Source organism: Silurus aristotelis (assembly GCF_946808225.1).
Source record: "Silurus aristotelis genome assembly, chromosome: 18".
Taxonomy (NCBI): domain Eukaryota; kingdom Metazoa; phylum Chordata; class Actinopteri; order Siluriformes; family Siluridae; genus Silurus; species Silurus aristotelis.
This window is the reverse complement of record NC_139591.1, coordinates 22,943,859-22,966,289: the sequence shown is the minus strand read 5'-3', so window position 1 is coordinate 22,966,289 and position 22,431 is coordinate 22,943,859. Positions and strand designations below refer to the sequence as shown.

The 22,431-nt window shown below is 38.4% G+C and overlaps 2 protein-coding genes and 2 long non-coding RNA genes across 5 annotated transcripts in view; 2 read left to right on the top strand and 2 right to left on the bottom strand.

The window, feature by feature from the left end:
* arl15b (ADP-ribosylation factor-like 15b) overlaps positions 1-5,768 on the top strand; it is a 50,791-nt gene extending 45,023 nt beyond the window's left edge. Inside the window, exons 5-6 of one of the 2 annotated variants that reach the window (XR_014537881.1) lie at positions 2,695-3,246; positions 3,286-5,768. Coding sequence is in view for 1 of the 2 variants with exons in the window: in XM_083568863.1 (XP_083424989.1) it covers positions 2,695-2,847 (153 nt within the window). In the remaining variant the exon portion in view is untranslated. Of the gene's footprint in view, positions 1-2,694 lie in introns of both variants that reach the window. The other variant, XM_083568863.1, reaches the window with a different exon arrangement.
* Positions 5,769-12,076: 6,308 nt separating this feature from the next.
* LOC310741246 lies at positions 12,077-12,659 on the bottom strand. Its single transcript, XR_014537902.1, has 2 exons — positions 12,589-12,659; positions 12,077-12,514 (listed from the first exon to the last, which is right to left on the bottom strand). It is a non-coding gene; the product is annotated as an uncharacterized lncRNA (long non-coding RNA).
* A 330-nt stretch (positions 12,660-12,989) lies between these two features.
* On the top strand, positions 12,990-20,195 carry LOC310741245. The gene is made up of 3 exons (XR_014537901.1): positions 12,990-14,611; positions 14,690-14,777; positions 18,380-20,195. It is a non-coding gene; the product is annotated as an uncharacterized lncRNA (long non-coding RNA).
* On the bottom strand, positions 18,370-22,048 carry fstb (follistatin b; the record flags this gene model as incomplete). Its single annotated transcript, XM_083568821.1, is given in 6 exon segments — positions 18,370-18,608; positions 18,837-19,061; positions 19,759-19,977; positions 20,261-20,452; positions 21,884-21,956; positions 21,959-22,048. Coding segments are annotated over 6 exon segments (1,038 nt in total).
* Positions 22,049-22,431: the final 383 nt, after the last annotated feature.

The window sequence follows — 22,431 nt, the reverse complement described above, 5'->3', positions numbered from 1 at the left end:
ACGTGATGCTTGTGTACCGTGTTAGGGAGTTTGATTGAGCCGAGGGCATGGGAGGCCGGCCAGGGTAAAAAAGTGTATGCTTGCTAGGCCCCCTTCGTACGCAGGGGAGAGGATTTGGAACTGCACCAACCAGGCAAGGAGATGACAGGCCCACTTCCAGAATTGCAGCCAAAGCACGCAAGTAGTGTGTTTCTCCATCAGCCTGGTCTTTCGGCCTTGTCTATATCCGGTGCCTTGGCATGCAGTTTGTTCTCTTTTAAAAAAAAAAAACATGGATAGATTGGAATGCTTTGAAAGGAGTCCACAAATATAAACACAAACTTACTGCAATAGCATGAAAGATGTTTATTATATTACTGAAATATTGGCTTGGTTACACCATTAACTGAGGTCACATCACTGAGGTCAAATGGCATGAAGGTTATTAGTAATATTAGTTTAGTAATAATATAAGTTTTGAAGCAGAAACTCAGGGTTGTTGGTTTAAAATTGGACGTCTTTGTTTAACTGCCTGCTGCTGCCTTGCAGATGGCTTACAATTTTATTAAATTTTATTTTATTTATTAAAACTTTCGTTGGCTTCGCAGCCTTGGCGCAAGTGATTTCCAAGCAGGCCAATTGTGTTGTGTTGTGCCACAGATGTTCTGCAAAAACATCAACAACATTCTGTATTTAAAAGGCCAGAACCCTAACTTCTTGTTCTTAATTATTCTGATAAACTCTGCTATTATTATATGCAGATGATCACCAACTGTTGCTCAATACATGCACACTGTGTAGCCTACAGCTTCATTGTTGCATCACTCCTAGTGATTGTGCCCAATGGCCTGGCATTACACTGCATCCATGGCAGTCTGTCTGAGGCACTTTCCCACACTTACCCTTGTGGTGGTGGTGGTTGTTAGATGTCCATGCAAAGTGACCAGACCTCTGGTAGAACACACTGTTAGAATCCTTACATTAATAATACTTTGACCAGTTCATTATGGGATTGACGTGTTGCCGATTGTCCAGGCTTGTCAAAGTGTCCCAGGGTTCCATTGTACTTGGCAACTGAAAAATAGGTTCTGTCCTCTGTGTCATCCTGGATTTTGGGAATGACCCTACACTTTTACGTTAAATGATATTTGACAAGCTTTCGACTGCGTATTGCTGTGGATGGGTGTGACTCAAATGGTAGATAGAACGTGAGATGTGGATTTGCTGTTTTTTCTTGAATAAGGCAAGGATTCTTGGGCTGGTTTGTTGTCCTTCAACTTTCGACCTGCTATAAGCTTTCATGTCAGAATATTGCATCCCAGGGAATACTTAATACTGCAGTTTTGTTAATAGATCCACTGTGAATTACCTCAAATTTGGCGAGAGGGTCAGTGTTTCTGCAGTCGTGTTCTTTTCCTCCTTTATCACCTCTCTAGTGGTTTTGTTCTGTGACTGACTTTGAGCACTATTGCCAAAGCAGTTAATGACAATTGATTCAACAAATCGCTATTCATAAACTTTCTCTCCTCTTATGATCGCTCTCATGCTTTCTGTCCAGCTCTCTCGGGTTTCCCAATAGACCGACTTGTGCTTGAGTGTTCGGAGATCTCTTTCTACTTTTGCTGGTGTATTCAAATGTCTTTGTGGCTGAATGCCTTGTACTGGAAACATTTGTACTTTCGTAGGATTAAGGTATTAAAGAAAAGACTTTTTGCAACTGCTGTTGTCCTGAAAGGACACGCAAGCTGTTCTGTGCAAGTTTTTTTGGCTTTCTAAATTTATTCCAATTGCACAATCCAAATAAATAAAGCTTACTGTTTGCACGTATGCAAAAGTAAAAATAAATAAATAAAATAAACGTGATAAAGTGGTATTACTGTTACCTCCATACAGTTCCTATAACAGCACATTTAAATTTATTTTAATATCTTTAACGTTGACTGTTACAAAGTGCTGAAACTGGAGATAAACGTTAAATCCTCATTGCTTTAATTTTAACTTAATGTAATTTAACAAATTAATATAATAAATATTATAATCATAATAAATTGGTTTTTATTTTAGTATGGGTTTGTAAATTTCTGATTGTATCTTCATGGTTTTACTGAAGCAGAGACAGAATCTCTTCTTGTTTGTCACACAATGGTGCTACTTGAACACTTATATTTCAGGCCTATTATTTTGGCTATGTACAATTTGTCTGAGGTTCTGAAAAAAAAAGTGTGGCTTGATGTTTATAGGATTTCGAATGGAATTATGACTGTGACCACCAGGCGAACTGATTATATCAGAGATCTTGGAGTTGTTCCAAAAAGGGGAAAGGTAACAAGGTCAAGACTTGAGTCATGAAGTGCTGGGTTTGGTGGTGGTGATGTTCTCCTCATTCACACTTCTACTTGGTTGTAAATTTGGAAATATTTACTTACAGTAAATTACAACATGAAGTCTGTTCTTACAATTTTGCTATACAGTGAACACTATATATTTGAGAGTAAGAATGAGACAATAGATTTAAATTTCAGCTGTTTTCTGATATTTACGTCTAGACGTCTAAACAGTTTAAACACCTTTGGTGGCAGACCACCTCATTTTTTTTTTTTAGGTGAGATAGTTTGGTATTTACCTTACTGCTGTGTTCTTTATTTGTGATGCTTTTTCAGGCAATTCGATATAAAACTGAGGATACTAACTGCCTCCTCTCATCTATCCAAACAGATAAAGAAATATTTTGAGTTGGAACCTTTGGCACGGGGGAAGAGCTGGTTGCTCGAGGGAACCACAGTGGACAACATGGACACCGTGAAGGAGAGCTTCAGCCAACTTATCAACCTGCTAGAGGAGAAGGACCAGGATATGGGCAGGATATGAGCCTGAATTGTTCTCTTAATCTCAGCATCCTTCACTCCAGACAGTACAGTACAAAGCTTCTCCTCAGTATGGGCATGTGTGTGTGTTACATTGAAGCCCAACACAGCAGACTGAAAGGAATATGGATTCACACAATTGGGGTTTATATCATATCATATTTGAGGTATGATATATTTACTAGGTTCTTAGTTTTAGTTTCAGAAGTTCCTCGAATGCTGATTGGCCTCATCCATAAGCACGATTCTATGTCCTGTGGAAAACACACATAGTTGCACATCGCTACGTGACTGATACAGTTAAACACTTTTCTAGGTATGTAGAGAAACTGGAGAGGTTTCTCCTTAATATGTAGATTGTTCTATTTAGTGTGTGTGTGTGTGTGTGTGTGTGTGTGTGTGTGTGTGTGTGTGTGTGTGTGTGTGTGTGTGTGTGAGAGAGAGATATGAACGTTTGTACTTTTAAAGCCTTGAAGTATGTGATTTGTGTGTTTTTTTTTTTTTAAACCAAACTACAGTGACTTATGAAACTATAAAGCAGTCTTAAATAATACTGCTGTGAAATGACCACTTTATTCCAAAAACCGGAGAACAAAAATTCCAAGATTTCCGGAATTCCTCTGCACGTCTCTCTCTCTGGTGTTATCATAGAAATCATGCGTCATTCAGGAGGAGGCTTATCGATGCGTTATTCCCTGCTGTAATTCTGTAGTTAAACTGTTTTCTATAACCACAGCATATCAAAATAGAAATGTTGTGTCTGTCGGAGACGTGTCTCTTTGTGCTAGTGATTAATCACCAGATCGGTGAAGTGCCAGTTACACATCGTGATCGCAGTATTATAAGGTTCTGTTTGGGTTTTCAGAGCAATGTCTTGACATTCCATTTAATCCAGTAAATGAAATTAAGCAATGGGGGTGGTTCCCTGTGATTTCAGGTTTAAGGGGATTAATGTATTGTGTATTAATATTGCAGAAACATAACTGCTTTTTTTTTTCTTTCTCTAAACACTCCTTGTAAAAATCAGTGGTCAAATATCCACTTGGATGACACTTTGAACCTTTGATCATGTTCAAAACGCCCACAATTTATTTGTATATTGTTAGATTTGACATTGCGTTGTAGGCCTATGTCTTTCTCAGAAAAGAAAAATAGTATCTGTTTATTTTTTCGTAGTTTGGCTAAAATTGCTGACATTTTTGGCAAAATCTAATAATTAGTGCTAAAAATAGCTACCATATATTAACGATATAGTTTTGTAATTTTCTGTGAATTTTTACAAAAATTGATAGATTTGATTTTACTTTACATGCTCTGGATTTACCTGTGAGCATGCGAGATAAGGTGAAGGGGGGGTGGTTTATATGCAGCATCATTTCAGGGGCGTTTGACACACATACGTAACAACTCATTGTTTCATATGTCAAAAAGATGAATTGTTTGGAGTACAGTCATCCCTAGATTTATCGTGGTTCGAATCTTGCGGTCCCACATTTGTGATTTTTAATTTGGCACATAATTATTTTGTTCCGCGAATGTTCTCGCAGTTCATCATAAGAAACGAGTAGCGCTACAAGAAATCGTAGGTTTCCGCGTATCTATTGGTTGTAGTATCCTCTGACATGAAAATAAAAAAAGGGCGGAGTTGAAGACATACATCAACCAGATTCAGCCAATGAAAATAAAGAATGCAGTGACATGTATCTTTAACTTTCCCCCTTCACTTCAACCAATAAACAAGCAGAGAAACTACACTATGCACAGGCCACGCTACAGTATTACACTGTACTTGAGTGCTCACTCAATGTTATTTCTACAAATTGACACAAAATTCATCTCGCTATATTCTTGCAAATGTTTTCTGTGTGTGTTTAAAGAGTGTGGGAGGAAGATTTATGGCTTAAACAATAAAAAAAATTTTTTGGGGGTGCCGGAAATCCGTCTTTCGCAGTCGGTTTTGGCACGTAGCTACCAGGATAAACGAGGGACGACAATATTCCGGTGGGAATTTGCAGACGTAAAAAGCAGGAATTCTGCTAATCCGAGTCACTGAACACTAGACTCTTTTGTTTGTTCGCGATTGTTCAAAGCCTCCTATAATGAATAGGGGGGAAAAAAAAACACTACAGGACTAAAGTTAGGAAATTTCTGGACCATGCTGTCCGGTAGAACTTTACTAATCGCGAGGTCACGATACGTCCACGAATTTGCCTTCGCTTTTTTTAAATTACGGCTCATTAGATTTCAGTAAAAAAAGAATTGTTTTACTGTTGCCTCTGAATGTAAAGCGCTCCTATTTTATTCCCAACCCCTCAGTAGTGCCTCTTGTTTAGGTAGAGTGCCCTTTATCTAATCTCTCCCCTCACCTAATTCTCTCCCTTCAGACTTCAGTGCCAATCCAAGCCCTTCCCAATCCAAACTACTTCTTGTGCCATTAATTACAGTGTCTTTCTGCGAACCAAAAGAAATCCTACTCGAGCTCTGATGAAACCTCTTTGTCTTTTTTCTTTGTAGCATCTGTCCAGTTGTTAGTACTGCTTTAAAACTCTTTAATGCCTCCTGGATGATTTAGCTGCCTTTTTTTTTTTTTTTTTTTTTTAGATTTCACGCAATTTGTACTTTTGTTACAGATTATTATTTTATTTGTTAAATTTAGCTTGTTTATGTTTTATTTAATTTGAGGCCACATGCCTGTCTTTGTACTGGAACAAATCTAAATTTTTCTAGAAAGTTTAGATGGTGACAGCCATCACTCAACCTGTTAATTGTGTGTATATATATATATCTGTATGTAATTTATGCGTAATTTCCACTGAGCGCTGCGACCATTAAAGACTAAAGTAGAGGGAATGGTTAGAATCTGAGATGTTTGATGATATTTCCTAAAATGTTGTTAAAGCAAGATTAAAACATTTTTTTAAGCAACTCATTTGGTTCAGTTCTTGCCAGAGAAGTTTTCTTTCCCCCTATTCTTATTCTCTTCTTTTTTTCTTCTTCACTGTCCAGGCTGTACTTTTCTTCCATTTCTCTCTCGAGATCACAAGTTTGAATCCTGACACCAAGAGCGGTCCATAGCCGGGGGGGGGGCAAGAGATCAAAAAGTCTACTGGTGCTTTCTGACTTGGGGGGGATTTTTCTGTCTCTCTGTAGATCATAATCAGAGATCAGAGACAGCAGCCCATCATAAAAACACGTGAGCTCATGTATGCAGAAGAGGGCCGAAAGCTTATTCCTGGAAGTTTGTTACAAAAAAGTTTACTATGCTTCAAAACAATTCCACACAACCTCAGGTCAGATGTCCAATAAATTCAAGTGCATTGTGGTGACAAAGAGTAATGTGGTGTGACGCAAAACTCTTAAGATATTTAAGCTGTTAGCCAGGGCCTGGGTCACATCGTATCATCGGCAAAACATTAGCTAGCGATTTGCTGACTTCCTGCTGACACCGCAATCATGATAAAGCTCCTCTATTTATGTGTATAAAATGTAGAAATCAGATTGATGCCATTAAGAGGACGTTTAAATATGTACGCAACCATTTTACTTGATGTGTAGAGCTTTTTTTCCAGAACTTTTTACAATTTATTTGACATTTATTGAGGAAGTTTCCACTTTGGGGATTTCCTTTGAGTTTAAAATATCTGACTGTAATTACGCTAAGTGTTCAGACATTAATCCAAAAGATCCTTTCATTTTCTCACACGTGAGAGATTTTAGTAGGCCATGATGCACTTTCTTGTTTCTCTGTGCTGGTATTTATTGATCTCAGGAGCTTACATTTACTGCTCCTTGCCTTGATGTGAAAATCTGGGTTATCCTGATCCCTGTGATGACTCAGATGAAGGGAACCCTTCTTCTCTGGAAGCTCTCGTTCAGAGCTCTTGCTCGCTCAGAATTTCCTCACTTGCCATTGAGTCATCTGCATTATCCCACCCTGCATCCCCCAGGTACACGCCGTGCCATGCCGTTTCTCTTCATTACCGCGTATTAGCTCCTAAAGCAGAGGGTTACCGCGCTCTCCGTGCTCTCCGTGAGCTGATTTATCGCCACTCGCTGCTTCACAGAGAAGCGGATCGGCATCACGTCAGCCTCTCAAGCTAAAAGCCTTCAGGACGTGGCCTTTTTTTTTTTTTTTTTGTGATGACGAACAGCGTTTTATGTGGAAAATGTGAGCGAGCGAATCCTGTTCAGGAAAACCAGCGCACTCCTTCTAATCTACATTCTCCAAAGAAAATGTGTTGTTGCTTGCGAATAAAGCACATACTTTGTTTATGGTTTTCATAATTGCGTCAGTCTTCGTCTGTAAATACTGAGCCTAGACAAAATTGTATCGCCTCAAGCTTTGATTATCGAAACCTTTTGATTCTTTAGTGTCGCAGTAATAAAAGATTTATGTAAATGTATTCCACCTGATGCAGCAGTGCGTCCGGCTTGAAAAGTATCCACGCCATCAACCATCACGTCCCACAACTAACATAACCACACTGACTATCAATACCCGCACCATCTTTTATCACACCCCCACCACTACTAATGAAAATTGTGTTAATGATAGTGATAATGATCATAACCCCTTCCGACTGTCACACCCTCAACTATCATCATACCCCCGACTACCATCACCCCCCCCCCCCAGACATTTTAAACCATGTCTGATAAAACTTTAAATATCCTTCTTTCTTCTCTCTTCCTCTATCTTTAAATCTATACTCCTTTCTTTTTTTCTCTATTAACCTATTTTCTTTTCTTCTCCATTCTCTTCCTATTTCTGTATCATTCTTTTTCTCCATTTCTCTCTCTCTCTCTCAATTCCTTTCTTCCTACTTTCTCTCTCCCTCTGTCTATTCCAAATTCTCTTTTCCATCCTGTCTCTCTCTCTTTTCTCTTTCTTTGACAGCATCAGCTCTTTTCTCTCCATCAAACCTGTACAACTGCAGGCTGTCAGTGTTTTCTTATTATTTATTTTTTTCTGGCTTAAATGAGTTTCTTCTGTAAGTCTGAACTTCTTCTCTAATGGCGTACATCTGATTCTAATGAAGCGATATAAAAGTTAAAAAGGGTCGTTAGTCTGAACAAATCTGATTAATCGAAATATCTGACCTTTTTAATCCTTAATGTTCGGCATGCGTCCTGAATAACGGCCTTCGCATACCAAAACAACATGGGCCGGTTTTATTTTGTGGCGTCTAACAAGCCGGCGTTCGATTGAAGTATGCTTTATTCCTCCGCCGTTCGATAGAAGTCTCGATCTCGCCGGTTATTAAGGGCGCAACGCTAGAACGTGTTCCTTTGTTAAACAAGCCAAAGTACGAGAAGTAACGAAGCGTATACCAGAGCAGGCGATCGGAACACGAGGCTAACGTGGGAACTGAGCGCTTATGAAATTACAAACTAAAACGACGTTTTCGCTGTAAAATTCCACATTTCTTTCTCGCTCGAGTGCCGTCCTGTAACAAGACACGACAAATAAATGCCGTTTTACACCAATAAATAAGTGGATGAAACTTGCTGTCAGACACCACATATGGGTTTCTATGCTTCCCTGAATCTTGGGGGGGAAAACACTCAAAGTGGTGAGGAATATTAAACCAAGGCCTGAGTAATGTGTGTGGAATCCGTGGCAAAAAAAAAATCCTTTCATCCTGAGTACATCAAAAACAGGGCTGGTGAGAGACAGAGAGAGGGAGGCAGACAGCAGGAGACAGACAGAATGAAACGGGCAAAAAGAGTGAGGGAGACAGACAGATAAAGAGACAGAGAGAAACACAGATTGAGACAGGCAGAAAGATAGAAAGGCAGACAGAGAGAGAGAGACCGAATCGTCTGCAAAATTTCCAATATGCCCTGAAGTGGATTTGATATTCTATTTTCAGAGCCAGTCGTGCAGAAGCTCTGAGCTCAGACCTTGGCTGACCGTTGTCTCCGTCTCGTACAGATCGACCGGCTCACACGTTCCGATTGATATCCTATCAGAGCCGAGGGGCGGCGGCGGGGCTGATGTCGGTCTGTCAGGGCGAGGAAAAAAAAAACAAACACATCAACCTCCAAACTAACTGTTAGGAAACGACTCGCACCAGACAAAACAAACCCCCATGATTCATTACATTGTTTTTTATTATTATTATTTATCTCTGAACACTTTCTTGATGTGGTGAAGTTTTTTCCTCCTCACCTTTTCTCACATTGTGCTGGAATGTTTTATTTCTCTCCGCTCTGATAAACAATCCGTCATCAGAACCCGTCTTCCTGGCGGTGTGAAGGTCACAGGAGTTGCAGTGTGGCCTCGCAGCCGCCACCATGGGAAAACAAGCTCGCTCTCTCTCTCTCTCTCTCTCCTCTTTCTCTGAATGCCATGTCAGCGGTTTTATTAACGTAGTTATGGAGGGCGCCTTCCATTTTTCCAAAACACGCTCAGACACCGAGACTCTGATTACAATCTCTCTGCTGTGGTAATCATTTTCAAATATGATTACTCTCTCTTTGTTCTGTCTCATTCTCTCTCTCTCTCTCTCACACTCTCTCTCTCTCCGTCTCCCCGTTTCTCAGTCTCTCTATCAGGGCGGTGTGAACCCCAGACGGCTCGGAGCAGAGTAAACTGCACTGAACTCAACCATTATTTCCACTTATCTTAATAAAAGTGTTAAATCGACTTAATGACACCAGGATGCTTTGTATTTTATGGGTTTTTAATTTCTGTATTTTTTTTTTTTTTATAATAATTTTTTTAACATAAAGTTTACCAAATCATTTATTTTCTTTTAAATCATTAATTACAAAATTATAAATAATTTTGAAATAATTTACTACATCTCTATTTTAAACTTTTCTTATTTATTATTAATTAGGGATGCACCGAATATTCGGCCACCGAAAATATTCGGTTTTCGGCCGAAAGACTTTGATCACCGAAAAAAACGCGGCCGAAACAGTTTGTTGTGATGACGCAAACAGAAACCGCTGCCTGCACGTGCTTGTCTAAAACAACGTCTGCGGTGTGGACGTGTTTCAGTATATCTGAGAAAGACCCACGGATAGCGATGTGCAAAACCTGTAATGCCGAAATTTCGTCTGTAAAAACTTTCTCCACGTCGGGTTTAATTTATCAGCTGAAATCCAAACATCCCGATCGCTATGCTGAATATGAGAGAAACGCGGCACAGAAAAGCAAAACCCCTCCGAGCACGCGCACTCCGTCTGTGGTGGACGTTTTTGAAAAGGCAGGAAGTTTCCCAGTGATAGTGTTGGATTGTATCTTTAAGCAGTTGCACTTGTTCTGAATGCACTTTGTTTTTATGAAAGAACATATTTAATTGTACAACCTTTCAGCAGGCCAGAGGGCCTGTACATTATTATTTAATGTACACATGAGTGCATTAAAGTTAAACATTTAAGTTTGAATTTTAATTTATTTTATCCTGTGCATTGTTGCAATGTGCTATAAATAAATATTTTCATAATTAGTAATTGATTTATTCTTTAAAACTTTAATATTTAATTTATGCAATTGAAATGCCTTGATTTTAGTAAGTTTAGTACACAATCATAGCCATAAATGCAATGGTAATAATAATTGGCATAATATCTTTCGGTGTTTCGGTGTTTCGGTTTTCGGCCTTGCTTTCCTCTTTTTCGGTTTTCGGTTTCGGCCAAGAATTTTCATTCCGGTGCATCCCTACTATTAATATAATTTTGGTTTTTATCATTAAGATTTAATGATTGTTTTTTATTGTATTGTAATACATTATTTACACAATTTTGTATTTCACTTTTTCAAAACCTCTTCAAACATAACATTCAAACTTGGGATTTATGTGAATTTCTTTTAATGATTAATAATAAAATGATAAAATGTTCTTCATAATTGATCATAAAAACCTTTTATAAGCCAGAAAACAATCATTTTTATTTAAAGTAATTTGGACTACATTTTGTACCTCATATCAATCGATTATTAAAAAATACTTCAAATCTTTAAAATGTATTAAACATTAAAAGTGATATTTATCGACACTTTTAGATTATTTTAAATAAGTGATATTTGTATTTCTGTATTAATATTTAAGAATATTTACACATTTTATACCCTTGACATGAGGATCCCACCTGCAACACCTGGACACATGATCCTCACTTCCAATGATTATTACCTCCAATAATTTGGATAACACAAGACACTTCTAAAGCTTTTTTTCCAGACTCGAGATTGATTGAAAGAAGTGTGTTCTGTAAGAGATGTACACACACACACACACACACACACACACACACACACACACACACACACACACACGACTCTTGGTTAACTCTGTCTGTACAACATCCTGCTCAATTAGTTTTTATGCTGCTGTCCAGACAGCTCTCTTCTGGCCACTGAATTATACCGTGTGTGTGTGTGTGTGTGTGTGTGTGTGTGTGTGTGTGTGTGTGTGTAAGTAAGAAAGAGATAAACATATTTATTACCTCCATTGTTATTTTGTGAGGAATAACACACTCCGTGTCATGCTGTTACAGTAAAATGACGTGACGTGAAGCAGATCTGCTGCGGACTCCTCCGAGTGTTTTATTCCTTTTATACCCTATACTTTTGTCCCTTAAAAGTCTCGTTTAATTGCTTTGTGGAGTTTCAGTGAAAGCTGAGACAGAAACAGAGACACTTTTACTCCTTACTGTTACTAAGTGCTGAAACTGGAGACTCCTTCCATGTTCCATAAACATCTCCTCATTAAAACAGACAAAACACCTGCTGAACATTCGCACACAGACAGAGATTTATTACTTTTAAATCAGTCATGTAAAGAAAGAGAGAGAGAGAGAGAGTAGAAATGGATAGTAGGACAGAAAGTAGGAAAGAAAGAAGAAAGGTGGGTAGGAATGAAGATGGGGGCAAAATGGGGAAGAAAGAAGAAAAGAAAACAAGAAAAAGAAAGAGGGAAAGTAGGTAAGAATGAAAAGTCAGACAGAAAAGATTCAAGATTAAAAAGAAATGCCACCAGAATGGAAGGAAGGATAAAAGGAAATATAAAGAAGGGAATAAGAAGAAGAAATGAACATGGAAGATTTTGGGGGGAAAAAAGTAAAAAAAGAGAGAAAGAAAGAAAAATCAGAAACGTGAGATGAGAGTAAAGATAAAAAAAAAAAAGTTTAAGAAAGAAATACTTTTTAATTCTGTTTTTAATTTTTTAAAGCAACAAATAAACGAAAAAACAAAACAAAAAAGACTCGGAAGCGTGACGTTGTGTTTCTGTTTTACTTGTACTGCATGTTTACTTTTCTGTACATGGAACAATAAAAAAGAACCTATACATTAATAAGTCTGTGATTATAGAGACTGTAATGAAATCAAATTCATCATTTACATTCAGACACAGAGAGTGAGACGAGACGAGACGAGACGAGACGAGACGAGTCGTTTACAGACAGCAGCACAATAAGCATCCAAATGTGTTTCTTATGGCACTTTTATTAATACGCAACAAAAATCCTTCATCTGAACAGCGGCGAGAAAATCCCACGTTCATCACATTATTTATTTCACATGAAACAGCGTCTGTGTCGAAAAAAGAAAACACACACACACACACACAGTGCCTCGAAAGAGTTTCATTACAGAACAGCTTTGAGTGTAAACAAAACCAGATCCATTTATTAGTGAGCCACATACACACACACTGCTGCAGAATGGAATCATATACACACACACACACACACACACACACACTGCTGCAGAACGGAATCATACACACACACACACACACACACGCTGCTGCAGAACGGAATCATATACACACACACACACACACACACTGCAGCAGACCGGAATCACAAAAACACACACACACACACACACTGCTGCAGACCGGAATCACAAAAACACACACACACACACACACTGCTGCAGACCGGAATCACAAAAACACACACACACACACACACACTGCTGCAGAATGGAATCACACACACACACTTCTGCAGAACGGAATCACACACACACACACACACACACTGCTGCAAAACGTAATCACATACACACACACACACACACTGCTGCAAAACGGAATTTTTACACAGGACACACACCAAAAAACTGAGAGAAAGAAAGTATGAGGAGTAAAAAAAAAAATATATATATATATATATATAAAAAAAAGCAAAAACGTTAAATGAAAGAAGGAAAAAAGAAAGGAAAGTAACGTGGTGAAGACAAAACAAAACAGCTCTATAGGAAGAGGATGAGAGAGAGAGAGAGAGAGAGAGAGAGAGAGAGAGAGAGAGAGAGAGAGAGAGAGAGAAAAGACATCTGAGATAAAAAAAAGAGAAAAACTAGATATGAAATGAGGAGGGAAACTAAGCAAATGGAGAAAAGGGGAGAGAAAGGAGGAATAATGAACAGAATTAAAGAAAAGAAAAAATGTAAAAGTGATAAGGAAGAAAGGAGGGAAGGAAGAATGAATGAACAAATTACCCGAATGAGCAGGAATTGAAAGAGTTAAAAAAGAAAGAATGGGATGAGAAAGAAAAGAAGCGAAGAGAAAAGAATAAACCAAGAAATAATAGGAGGAATGAAAGAAGACAGGATGAAAGAAATTTGGAGATTATTTTAAAAGGAAGGAAATGACAGAATGAAGGGAATGGGTGGCAATGAAATAAAACGTAGTAAGAGATAATGATAGAAAGCAAGAAAAGAAGTGAAGAAAAGAACAAAGGGGAAAGAATAAATGAAAGAAATGAGGAATGAGAAAAAGGAGAAACAAAAAAACTAAAGGATAAAGAATATAGTACGGAAAGTTTCAAGAAACCTGAATGAAAGAAAGATGGAAAGAAAAGTGAAGCAAGAGAGAGGAACCAGTGGAGGAACGAAAGAAGAAAAGTGAAGGATGACAAAAAGAATAAGAAAAAAGGAATTTGAAAATGGAAGAAAATGAACAAATTTAAAACTGAGTACAAAAAATGGAAGGGAAGAAAAGAAAAGAAGAGAAAATAAACGAAGGATGGAAATAAACACACACACACACACACACACACACACACACACACACACACACACACACACAGTCTCTGTACATCTCACATTGCACCTTATAAATAAATAATGCTACTTTTTATTCTGTGGATATTCTATACACGATAAAAGATAAAATTCAGGACTTTTAATAAGTGCATAAATAAAAAGTACGGTATAAATAAACATCCAGAAGACGGCTATACGGAATCTTCCTCTTCTTTTTTCTTTTCTTTTTTTCTTTTTCTTTTTTTTTTTTAACATCTGGAAAATAAATTAGCACGTATGTCTATGTACAGTCTGAATACTGACTCTGCGTGGAAGCCAAGTCGCGCCGCTTCACACGTTACAGTCTTCGTAATCTGTCTTGTCCAGACCTTCATCATCATCATCCTCCTTCTTCTCTTCTTCCTCATCATCTCTCTGCTTGTCGAGGAACGTAGCAGTGCAGGAGCTCATGGCTTTAGAAGGAAAGTCTGAAAACAAGTTTCTTTTTTAATGAGTAATTTGGTTCCCTCCCCGTGATAACGCATCTGAAACGTTGATGCTTTTTCAGGGTTCGTGTGACGGAGCAGGTGGGGATCCGTGTAAGACGAGACGGACGACTCAGTGGTCGACGCCTGCGAATGAAAACAAGAGCGATTTTAGTTCCTAATCATTCACATGTGCTGTAAATACTTCGTTATTGAAGGTGCAATCTGGGGTTTTAGCTCCAAGGTCATGCCCTCAAAAACAACATCTGATTGGGTGGAGCTTCCTGGATTGACAGGTAAGTACAAACATCTAGTGAGTTCTGATTGGCTGAATGACAGTGAGGTAACAATACTTTTTGTTTGTTTGTTTACAGAGCCTGGAGGTCACAATAGAAACCAGAAGACTGATCTTCAGATGCAGAATGTTGCCGATGTCCTGGATTTGTCTGGCTCTTCACACAGGTATGAGGTTGCTGTGTTTAGTCCATGTAACCACACACAGAGCACCGTGTTTCCACACGGACCATTATTACTGGTGCACCACCCGCTAAACTATGGACCGCTCTGTGGTCTCGTTTATAAACGTTATATATGCACAAAAAAACAGGGCAGGAAACGTGCGTACGTCACTTTCCACATTCAGGGTCTGCGCGGGATCTGTGCTGCTAGTTCTCCTTCTCACCTTGTGTGTTTCCACGTCGTGCGTACGCGCCGCTCAGACTTTACTCACAGGTGCGCACTTTCTCCCGTCACGTGTTTCTTAATAAATAACAACCTCTGTGTGGAAAATGGCGTACGCACGTTTCCAGCCCCGGAATGTTTATAAATGAGACCCCTGAACAGAAAACACAGGAGATGCTGCAGAATGAAAAATAGAGGAACAGAGAGAAAACAGCGAGAGGTGAGGAGAAGATTCAGACCAAAGACCACCACAGAAAGTTTCCAGTTTGGGATCATTTTAAACTAAAAGATCTAGAAAACACCGTACTGTGCGTTTACCTGTTTTTAAAGTCATTACAAATATTTTTATTTATGATTTTATTTATTTATATAATTTGTATTTGTATTTTGATGTAATACTTATTAATTAATTTAATTATTAATTATTATTCATAATATTAATCATCAATTAATTCCAGCAATAAAATGTTACATTTTTCTAAAAAGGAAGACTTTAAGAGACTTGTCTTATTTTCTCTTGTATATTTAGTGTTGCTCTTTAATGAAGAACGGCCTCTCGTGTGTATGGAGATGTTCCACACTGATTAGTCCTAACTATACTATATGGACAAATGTTTTGGGACACCTGACTATTCCGGCCATATTTGGAAAACTGTTCCATATTTGGAAGCACACAATAAAGTAGGACGTCTTTGGATGCAGTAGCATTACATTTTCCAGCATGTGCACAAAGCCAGCTCCATGAGGATCCCCTGCTATAGAGCTCCAACCCAATTGAACACCTTTGGAACGAATGTGAACGCTGACTGCACCCCAGGAACCTCCTCACCTTCTCACCTACATCACTACCTGACTTTACTAACATCCACAAAATATCCACAAGGACACTCCAAAATCAAGTGGAACATCTTCCCAGAATCATAACAGTAAATGGAGACTACATGTGGAAAGGGATGTTCAAAAAGCACATAATCTTTAGCTCAGGTGTCCACAAACGTTCATATAGTGTCGCTCGTGGCCTCAGATCAACGCCAATAAAAGACCAACTACAAGCGACACGACAAATTCTGAACTTTCTGAACTCGAGCTACTGATACAAGAGCAAACTGAGCAAGAATAAAGTAGATAAATCTGAACTTTATGATTTCTTGTACCCATGAAAGTGCAAAGTTTTACTATATTATGTTGAACAAAAAAAGAAAGATGATTATAATAGTGTGTCTGGGCTTCTGTACCTTTAACATTAGCCTGTGATATGGGTTTCAGTTCTATTGTTGAGAGGGTTTTTTTTTTTGTTTATGTTTTTTTTAAGAATTTAGATATTTTATTACCAAAAACATAAAATTTGCCCAATATTACCATCAAATTATGATTTAAAAAAATCACTGCACACTTAATGTTGTTATTGTTCTACTTTTTTTCATTTTTTAAACAACGAACATCGAAATCTCTAAGCTAATGAACAGAAGTTTTGTGAGTTTTACTTTAACTTCTAGAAAGCTCCTGCTGGACCACCGAGCAAAACTCATAACCTTGAAATGCTCAGCTTGGATTGTGTCCTGTCTCGTTTGAAAAAGCATCTGCCAAATGTATAAAGGCAGAGTAATAAGACGGCACATAAATCCTCTACTGCCGTGTTAATAACATGCCGTCCTGCCATATCGCATAATCACCTCGTATTTTTCAGGTTTCAGGGCAGAATCCAAAACACGCCTGGTCATGGGAGAGCTACTCTTACTGCTACTGTAAATCTTTTTTGTCTTGAACTAGATTTAATCATCTCCAGCATCTGGAAATCTCACCGATAATAGAGAAAACGGCTAAAGCGGCTATAAACATAGGAATTAAAGGACCATAAATATATTTATTCTTGGCCCCGTGTTCAAATTCGGAAATTAAATTAACTGCATTTTTATTATTTTTTCACAAATCTATAAAAATTTATGCTATTACACTAAAAGTACAAATCTATGCAAATTTTTTGGTTGTGACATTCCAAAATAAGTTCAAGTTTGCTGAATGAAAATCGAGTGTCATAATTCAGTGAATGAAGTTGAAATGTGTGTCAAAAAGTGTCACATGATCTCAATGTAAACACAACCTGGAAGAACCCAAAGGAAAACGTTTGTTGAGGCTTCACTTCATGATTCCTTTCAGGTAATAAAGATAATCATCTAGTCCAGGCTCGGATATTAAAGTACTAAAATACTGAAATGATATCAGTTACCGAAGCTCATCCAGATTAACGTACAAACATAAAAATCTTAAGAATATGGTCATGTGACCTATTAAGGCTTCACATGCTCTCCTTCAACAAGCTCAATCAATTGAACTTCAGGACAAGTCAAATGTATGAAGAACACGTGTCATGTTTTAAATAACGATCATGAATGCACAGTAAAGACACCCATCTACATGAATCTCATCCCTGTATAAATCAATCGAAATTATTTATGCTCAGGAAACTTAGTATCATTATTATGGGAACAGGAAACTAATCCCATCCAAATAGTGCTGCAGTCATGGGAACACCAGGGAAAGTCACCAAAGCGTGTTACCATCTGAAATCTGTAAATATACAGATAAACCAAGTTGAAGCAGATTTTTCATTTTACTATTTCAACTTTACAGCAAATTACTAACTTTCATCAGCTGAGATTTAGAGAAGGAGAATAAAACTTTAATGTAATATTTAAGACCAGCCTTTAGTGTAAAGTGAAGAATGAAGATCAGTATCATGCTGTTATGGGAAATGAATCAGTAACAGTGGAGTTACTGTTTCCCTCCTGCATCATTCTTTATATTAGTCCTTCACATAGTCCTCGCACCTCCGACTCTTATTACTATTAATGTTGATTCAATATAATTTTATCAAATAAACATAAATAATTTACCAGTCATTATAGCGAGAATTTATATCATTTATATGATTCAATCATGTTTGAAAAAAATATAAAACCTGCCTGCTGTTATTATCTTCTACCACAGGACCGAACCGACATCGAGATGAATAAAGATCTCATGATGTCTAATATACGCTGAGGTATAAAAGGAATAAATTAGGAGCCACTTCATGGCATTAAAGTTACGTCTCTTATAACAGCACTATTTGAACGCTTTTGTGTTGATAGTGATGATAAATGAACATCTGTGAAACCAGATAACACCACTGATGTTCTCAATTCCATTTCTCTCTGCACTAAAGGAACACAAACTATTACAGATATTTAGAAGAAAAAAAAAAAAAAAAAGGCTAAAAATAAACAACGTGAAAATGTGATGTAGAGCAGGAAATAGAGTTCAATACTACTGGGGGATTGACCTTTTCTGCTTTGATTGACACTTAGAAATCTGTGTGTGTGTGTGTGTGTGTTTACTTACAGTTGCAGGACCCGGAATGTTTGACCTCGAGGACGAGTCCTCGCGAGCAGGCGGCCCGATGCATTTCACACTCGCTGCGGTAGGTGGCGTTGTCACTGGCGCACACGCCGTCTCCGGGTTGACTCTCGGGACACTCGTTCTCGCACACGGAACACCGTCCTCGGCTTGTCCTCATGTCCCACAGACATTTTTTTCCGTCTGGACAGCGGATGTCGTTGCACGATTGGGCATCTGAGGACACGAATAAATGACACACTGAACTGATCAGTCTGCACAAAATGGAGTCATGTGTTACTATTACATCACAGCCAGCTAATAAACACCACATTTTCATAAGAGGATTATATAACAGACCTCCGAGAATCTCTGACAGAGGATCAGTTTCATCACCATGACATGGTTGATCCACAATCTTGAGTTTCCTGATCCTAATCCTGATCCCTAATCTCTTTGTCTTACCTATGCACTTGCCCTCGTAGGCAACCCCGATGGACCTTCCCAGGATGCATGTGGCTCGTCGGAGATGGCAGGCACTGGCGTAATTGATGCCGTCATTTCCACACAGGTACTGCTCGGGTGAGGTTACTTCGGGACACACTCGCTCACAGGTCACACAGTAGGCGTTGTTGTTCTGGTCCACCACGCAAGAAGAGCTTCCTGGGCAGTGCACGTCGTTACACGTCTCTGTGAGGAAACGTCGAGGGACGATATTGTAATAAATGATATCATGGTGTGTTTGTTTCAGTTTGGTAATTTTTTTTCTTGCGATGCATCGATACAATTTTATCATACGAGTACAATCGAGAAATCGTTAACCCGCTACAGTTCCTCCGATTCCTCGTACTGGAATCGATTTATTACTATTACCATTAACGTTGGGGGGAGTAATGAGCCCAAAATCCAAACATGTCTAGAAGAATCAAGAATCATGTTGAAGCCACGCCCCCAAATCATGTCTCGTTCTCCTGATTGCAGCCATTAGAGTCATAGAGACCGTGTTTTTTATTTATTTTAGGATAAATTATGAGCAAATATTAAACTGTGTTTTGATATAAAATGTAGCTGATGCCTTCATTAAGATGTTCAGTTCTGTATTTGTACTTGTTAATGTTGAGTTGACGAATCCATTGGTGGTGTGTGAAATAGTTATTTATTCTACTATTAAATCTAGATTTTTTTCTAAAGTTTATTTATAGAGTTAATCCATCTTGATCAGAGCGAGTAAAGCAGAAGCTATCAGGAAAACAGGTTCATCTCAGACCTGAGCAACGTGTCATAGAATCGATGTTTTGAATGTTTGTTGGGAAAATTAAACTTCTTGGTCCCAGATTTTGATGTATTTTGTTGTGTAATGTTCACAATTACAGGCATTTCTACTCACTTTTGCACTTCCCCTGGTACTGGGCCACCAGGTTGGGGTATCTCCTGCACTTGGCTCTTCTGAGAGCGCACTCATTGCGGTACGTGGTTCCGTCCGAGCCGCACACGGGGCCCTTGAAGGTGTTATTGGAGCAGTCCGGAGCGCACACGCAACGCGGCTTGTTTCTCCGGTTCAGCTTGCATTTCTTGCCAGGACCACAGTCCACGTTATCACACGTCTCTAAACAGGTCACAAAGCAATCAATCAGTTGGTCATGCAATCGATCCACATCTGTAATACTGCTGTACAGCCGAGTGCAAAAGTTTGTGCACAATTTCATTTAAAATGAGACTAAAGTCTTAGAAGTTTTTTTGGTAATTATTTTGTCTATGATTTGGGTTGTGGGTGTGTCTCGTTCCATCTTTACATATCACTCCATAAACTATGATCGATTCAAACTTTTGCACTTTTATATTGAGTTATTTTTTCTATTAAAAGTGAAGGAAACCTGTGACAGGTGTACCTTTACAAGGTATGCAGTTTGGAGCACCGCCGTGCATGAGCAGCCACCGGAACAGCGTGTTGGTGGGAACGTCCTCCTCGGTCCATGCCATGCCGAGCCTCTCGCTCCTGCAGCAGTCCTCCCGGCTCATTTCAGAGATGTAGAGCATCTGACAGCGGCCATTCTTCCCCTGCTCATACCAGCAGTTCCCAGCTGAAGAGACAAAGCACAAGGAGAAATCATTACTCAGTTGCTTTACATATGATGATGAACAGACCATGGTCTTAAATCAGGTGCTTCTTTATCAGTCTCACTCACGGTGACTGGGTCTGTCTGGGTCTGTAGTATCACAAGCTTAGAAATGAAGGTACCAATCAAAAACCTGCACTTTGACGTTTTTATTATATGATTTTGCAAAGATGTAAAATCCTAAATCATACATAAGTGGTCTTAAAGTTCCAGTACTGTACCTTCATGTATTAAGACATTTCAAATTTGTATCTTTAATAGGCTTTTTGTTATTTTGTTTGGGTTTTTTTGCTAACACATAGAAGATGAAGAACAATGCTGCATTGGTGCTGGACGTTTATACGGTATGCAGTTTAATTTAACAAAAGCACCTTGTTTGGTCAAAGAAATAGAACACGTTGGTATCTTTATTTCTAACAAACTAAGAATTGAGAAGAAAAAATGGAAATTACGTCACCAAAGCAGGAAAAACTAAACACACACGAAACCTTCAGCCTCTATAAAGATACCAAACTATTTCTTGTTGAAACAAGGACTTCCTGTTAATAGCTCAGGGTACCTTTGGTACACCATTAAAACTCATTCAAGGCACATGATCACACATTACGACCAAGAATGTACTTTTAAACTAAAAAAAAGACTATTAAATGTCTTTACGGGTAGAAGGAGTATCACTGATGGTTCATCATGGACAGGTTTAAGTTCAGCCTGGTACCTTAATTTCTAATAGAAATAAATCACTAAAATTACTCAATTGTGTGTTGGATTTATAAATATTCTGCGGTTTCTTGTTGTTTTATATTCTGTAGGTGGGAATTTAAACCTTTGCAGAGTTTAGGTTTATAGCAGACCAGAATGACCTTTTAATTGTAGCTTTATGAATTAAAGGACTGGTTGATTTTGTTCTCCTTGGTTTCTGAGAGTTCGGGTCTGGAATCAGGTTCATTACAAGTCACCTGAAAGTGAAATCCCAAGTACCAAAATCACATTTCAGGACAGTTTCAGAGTAAAAACCTTGAAAAATAAAACGAATGCATATATATATATATATACACAGAAAAAATAAGAACTTCAAAGATCAAAGCGATGAAAGAAAAATTACTTAAAAAATTAAAAAGATTTCTTTTTTTTGGGTGACATATAAAATGTTCCATACATCCCCTTTCCTTTTCCAGGTACTTGTTAGAAGATCTGCACCTTAAAAAGGTTCTCCAAAAAGTGCGCTCCTCGCAGTTATAAAGCCTTAATAGACATGAATAAAAGTGCGCATCCCATCTCATATCCCTTATTTCATAACACCACACAAAATCAGATGTAAATAAGTTTCTCAGGAATTCTCTTTCAGCTTTGATTGTCCTGACTTTCCACATGACAGCAGCTATAACGCGTTATTACCGTCAACTTGATGCTCGTCAATGAAGTGCGTGAGCCAGAGGAGAAGCAGCGACGGAAAGCGGAGCATCCTGATTCAAAAAGTCTAATCCCAATCCTAATCCTGATGCTGATGCTGATAATCCCAGTGTGCTCTTCCTCACACTGATCCCAGCTCGACTCTGACATCCAGATCGCATCCACTCCCGCTTTTTAAATCTATTAGGGATTCCAGGGTTGCCAGATTATGGAAACTCTCAAGTGAGCAAAAAAAAAAAAAAAAAAAAACCTTTCCAACATAAATCATCGTCAATCATCACACTTATAATGTGCGCATTTCCCATAATAACTGAGAAAAAAACCTGTTATTGGTTTTTGGCTTTAATTTGAATTAATTATAATTAATTAGTAGAACTCTGATTAACTGTCTCACACGTTGCTCCAGAGTTTATCCCAGGAACACTAAAATACATCTTTTATAGAACTCATTGTAGCTTGATGACATTTTTGGGAGCTGAGAGGAAACTGTAGGAACCTGAGGAACCACAGAGGAACACTGTGAGAACATGTTA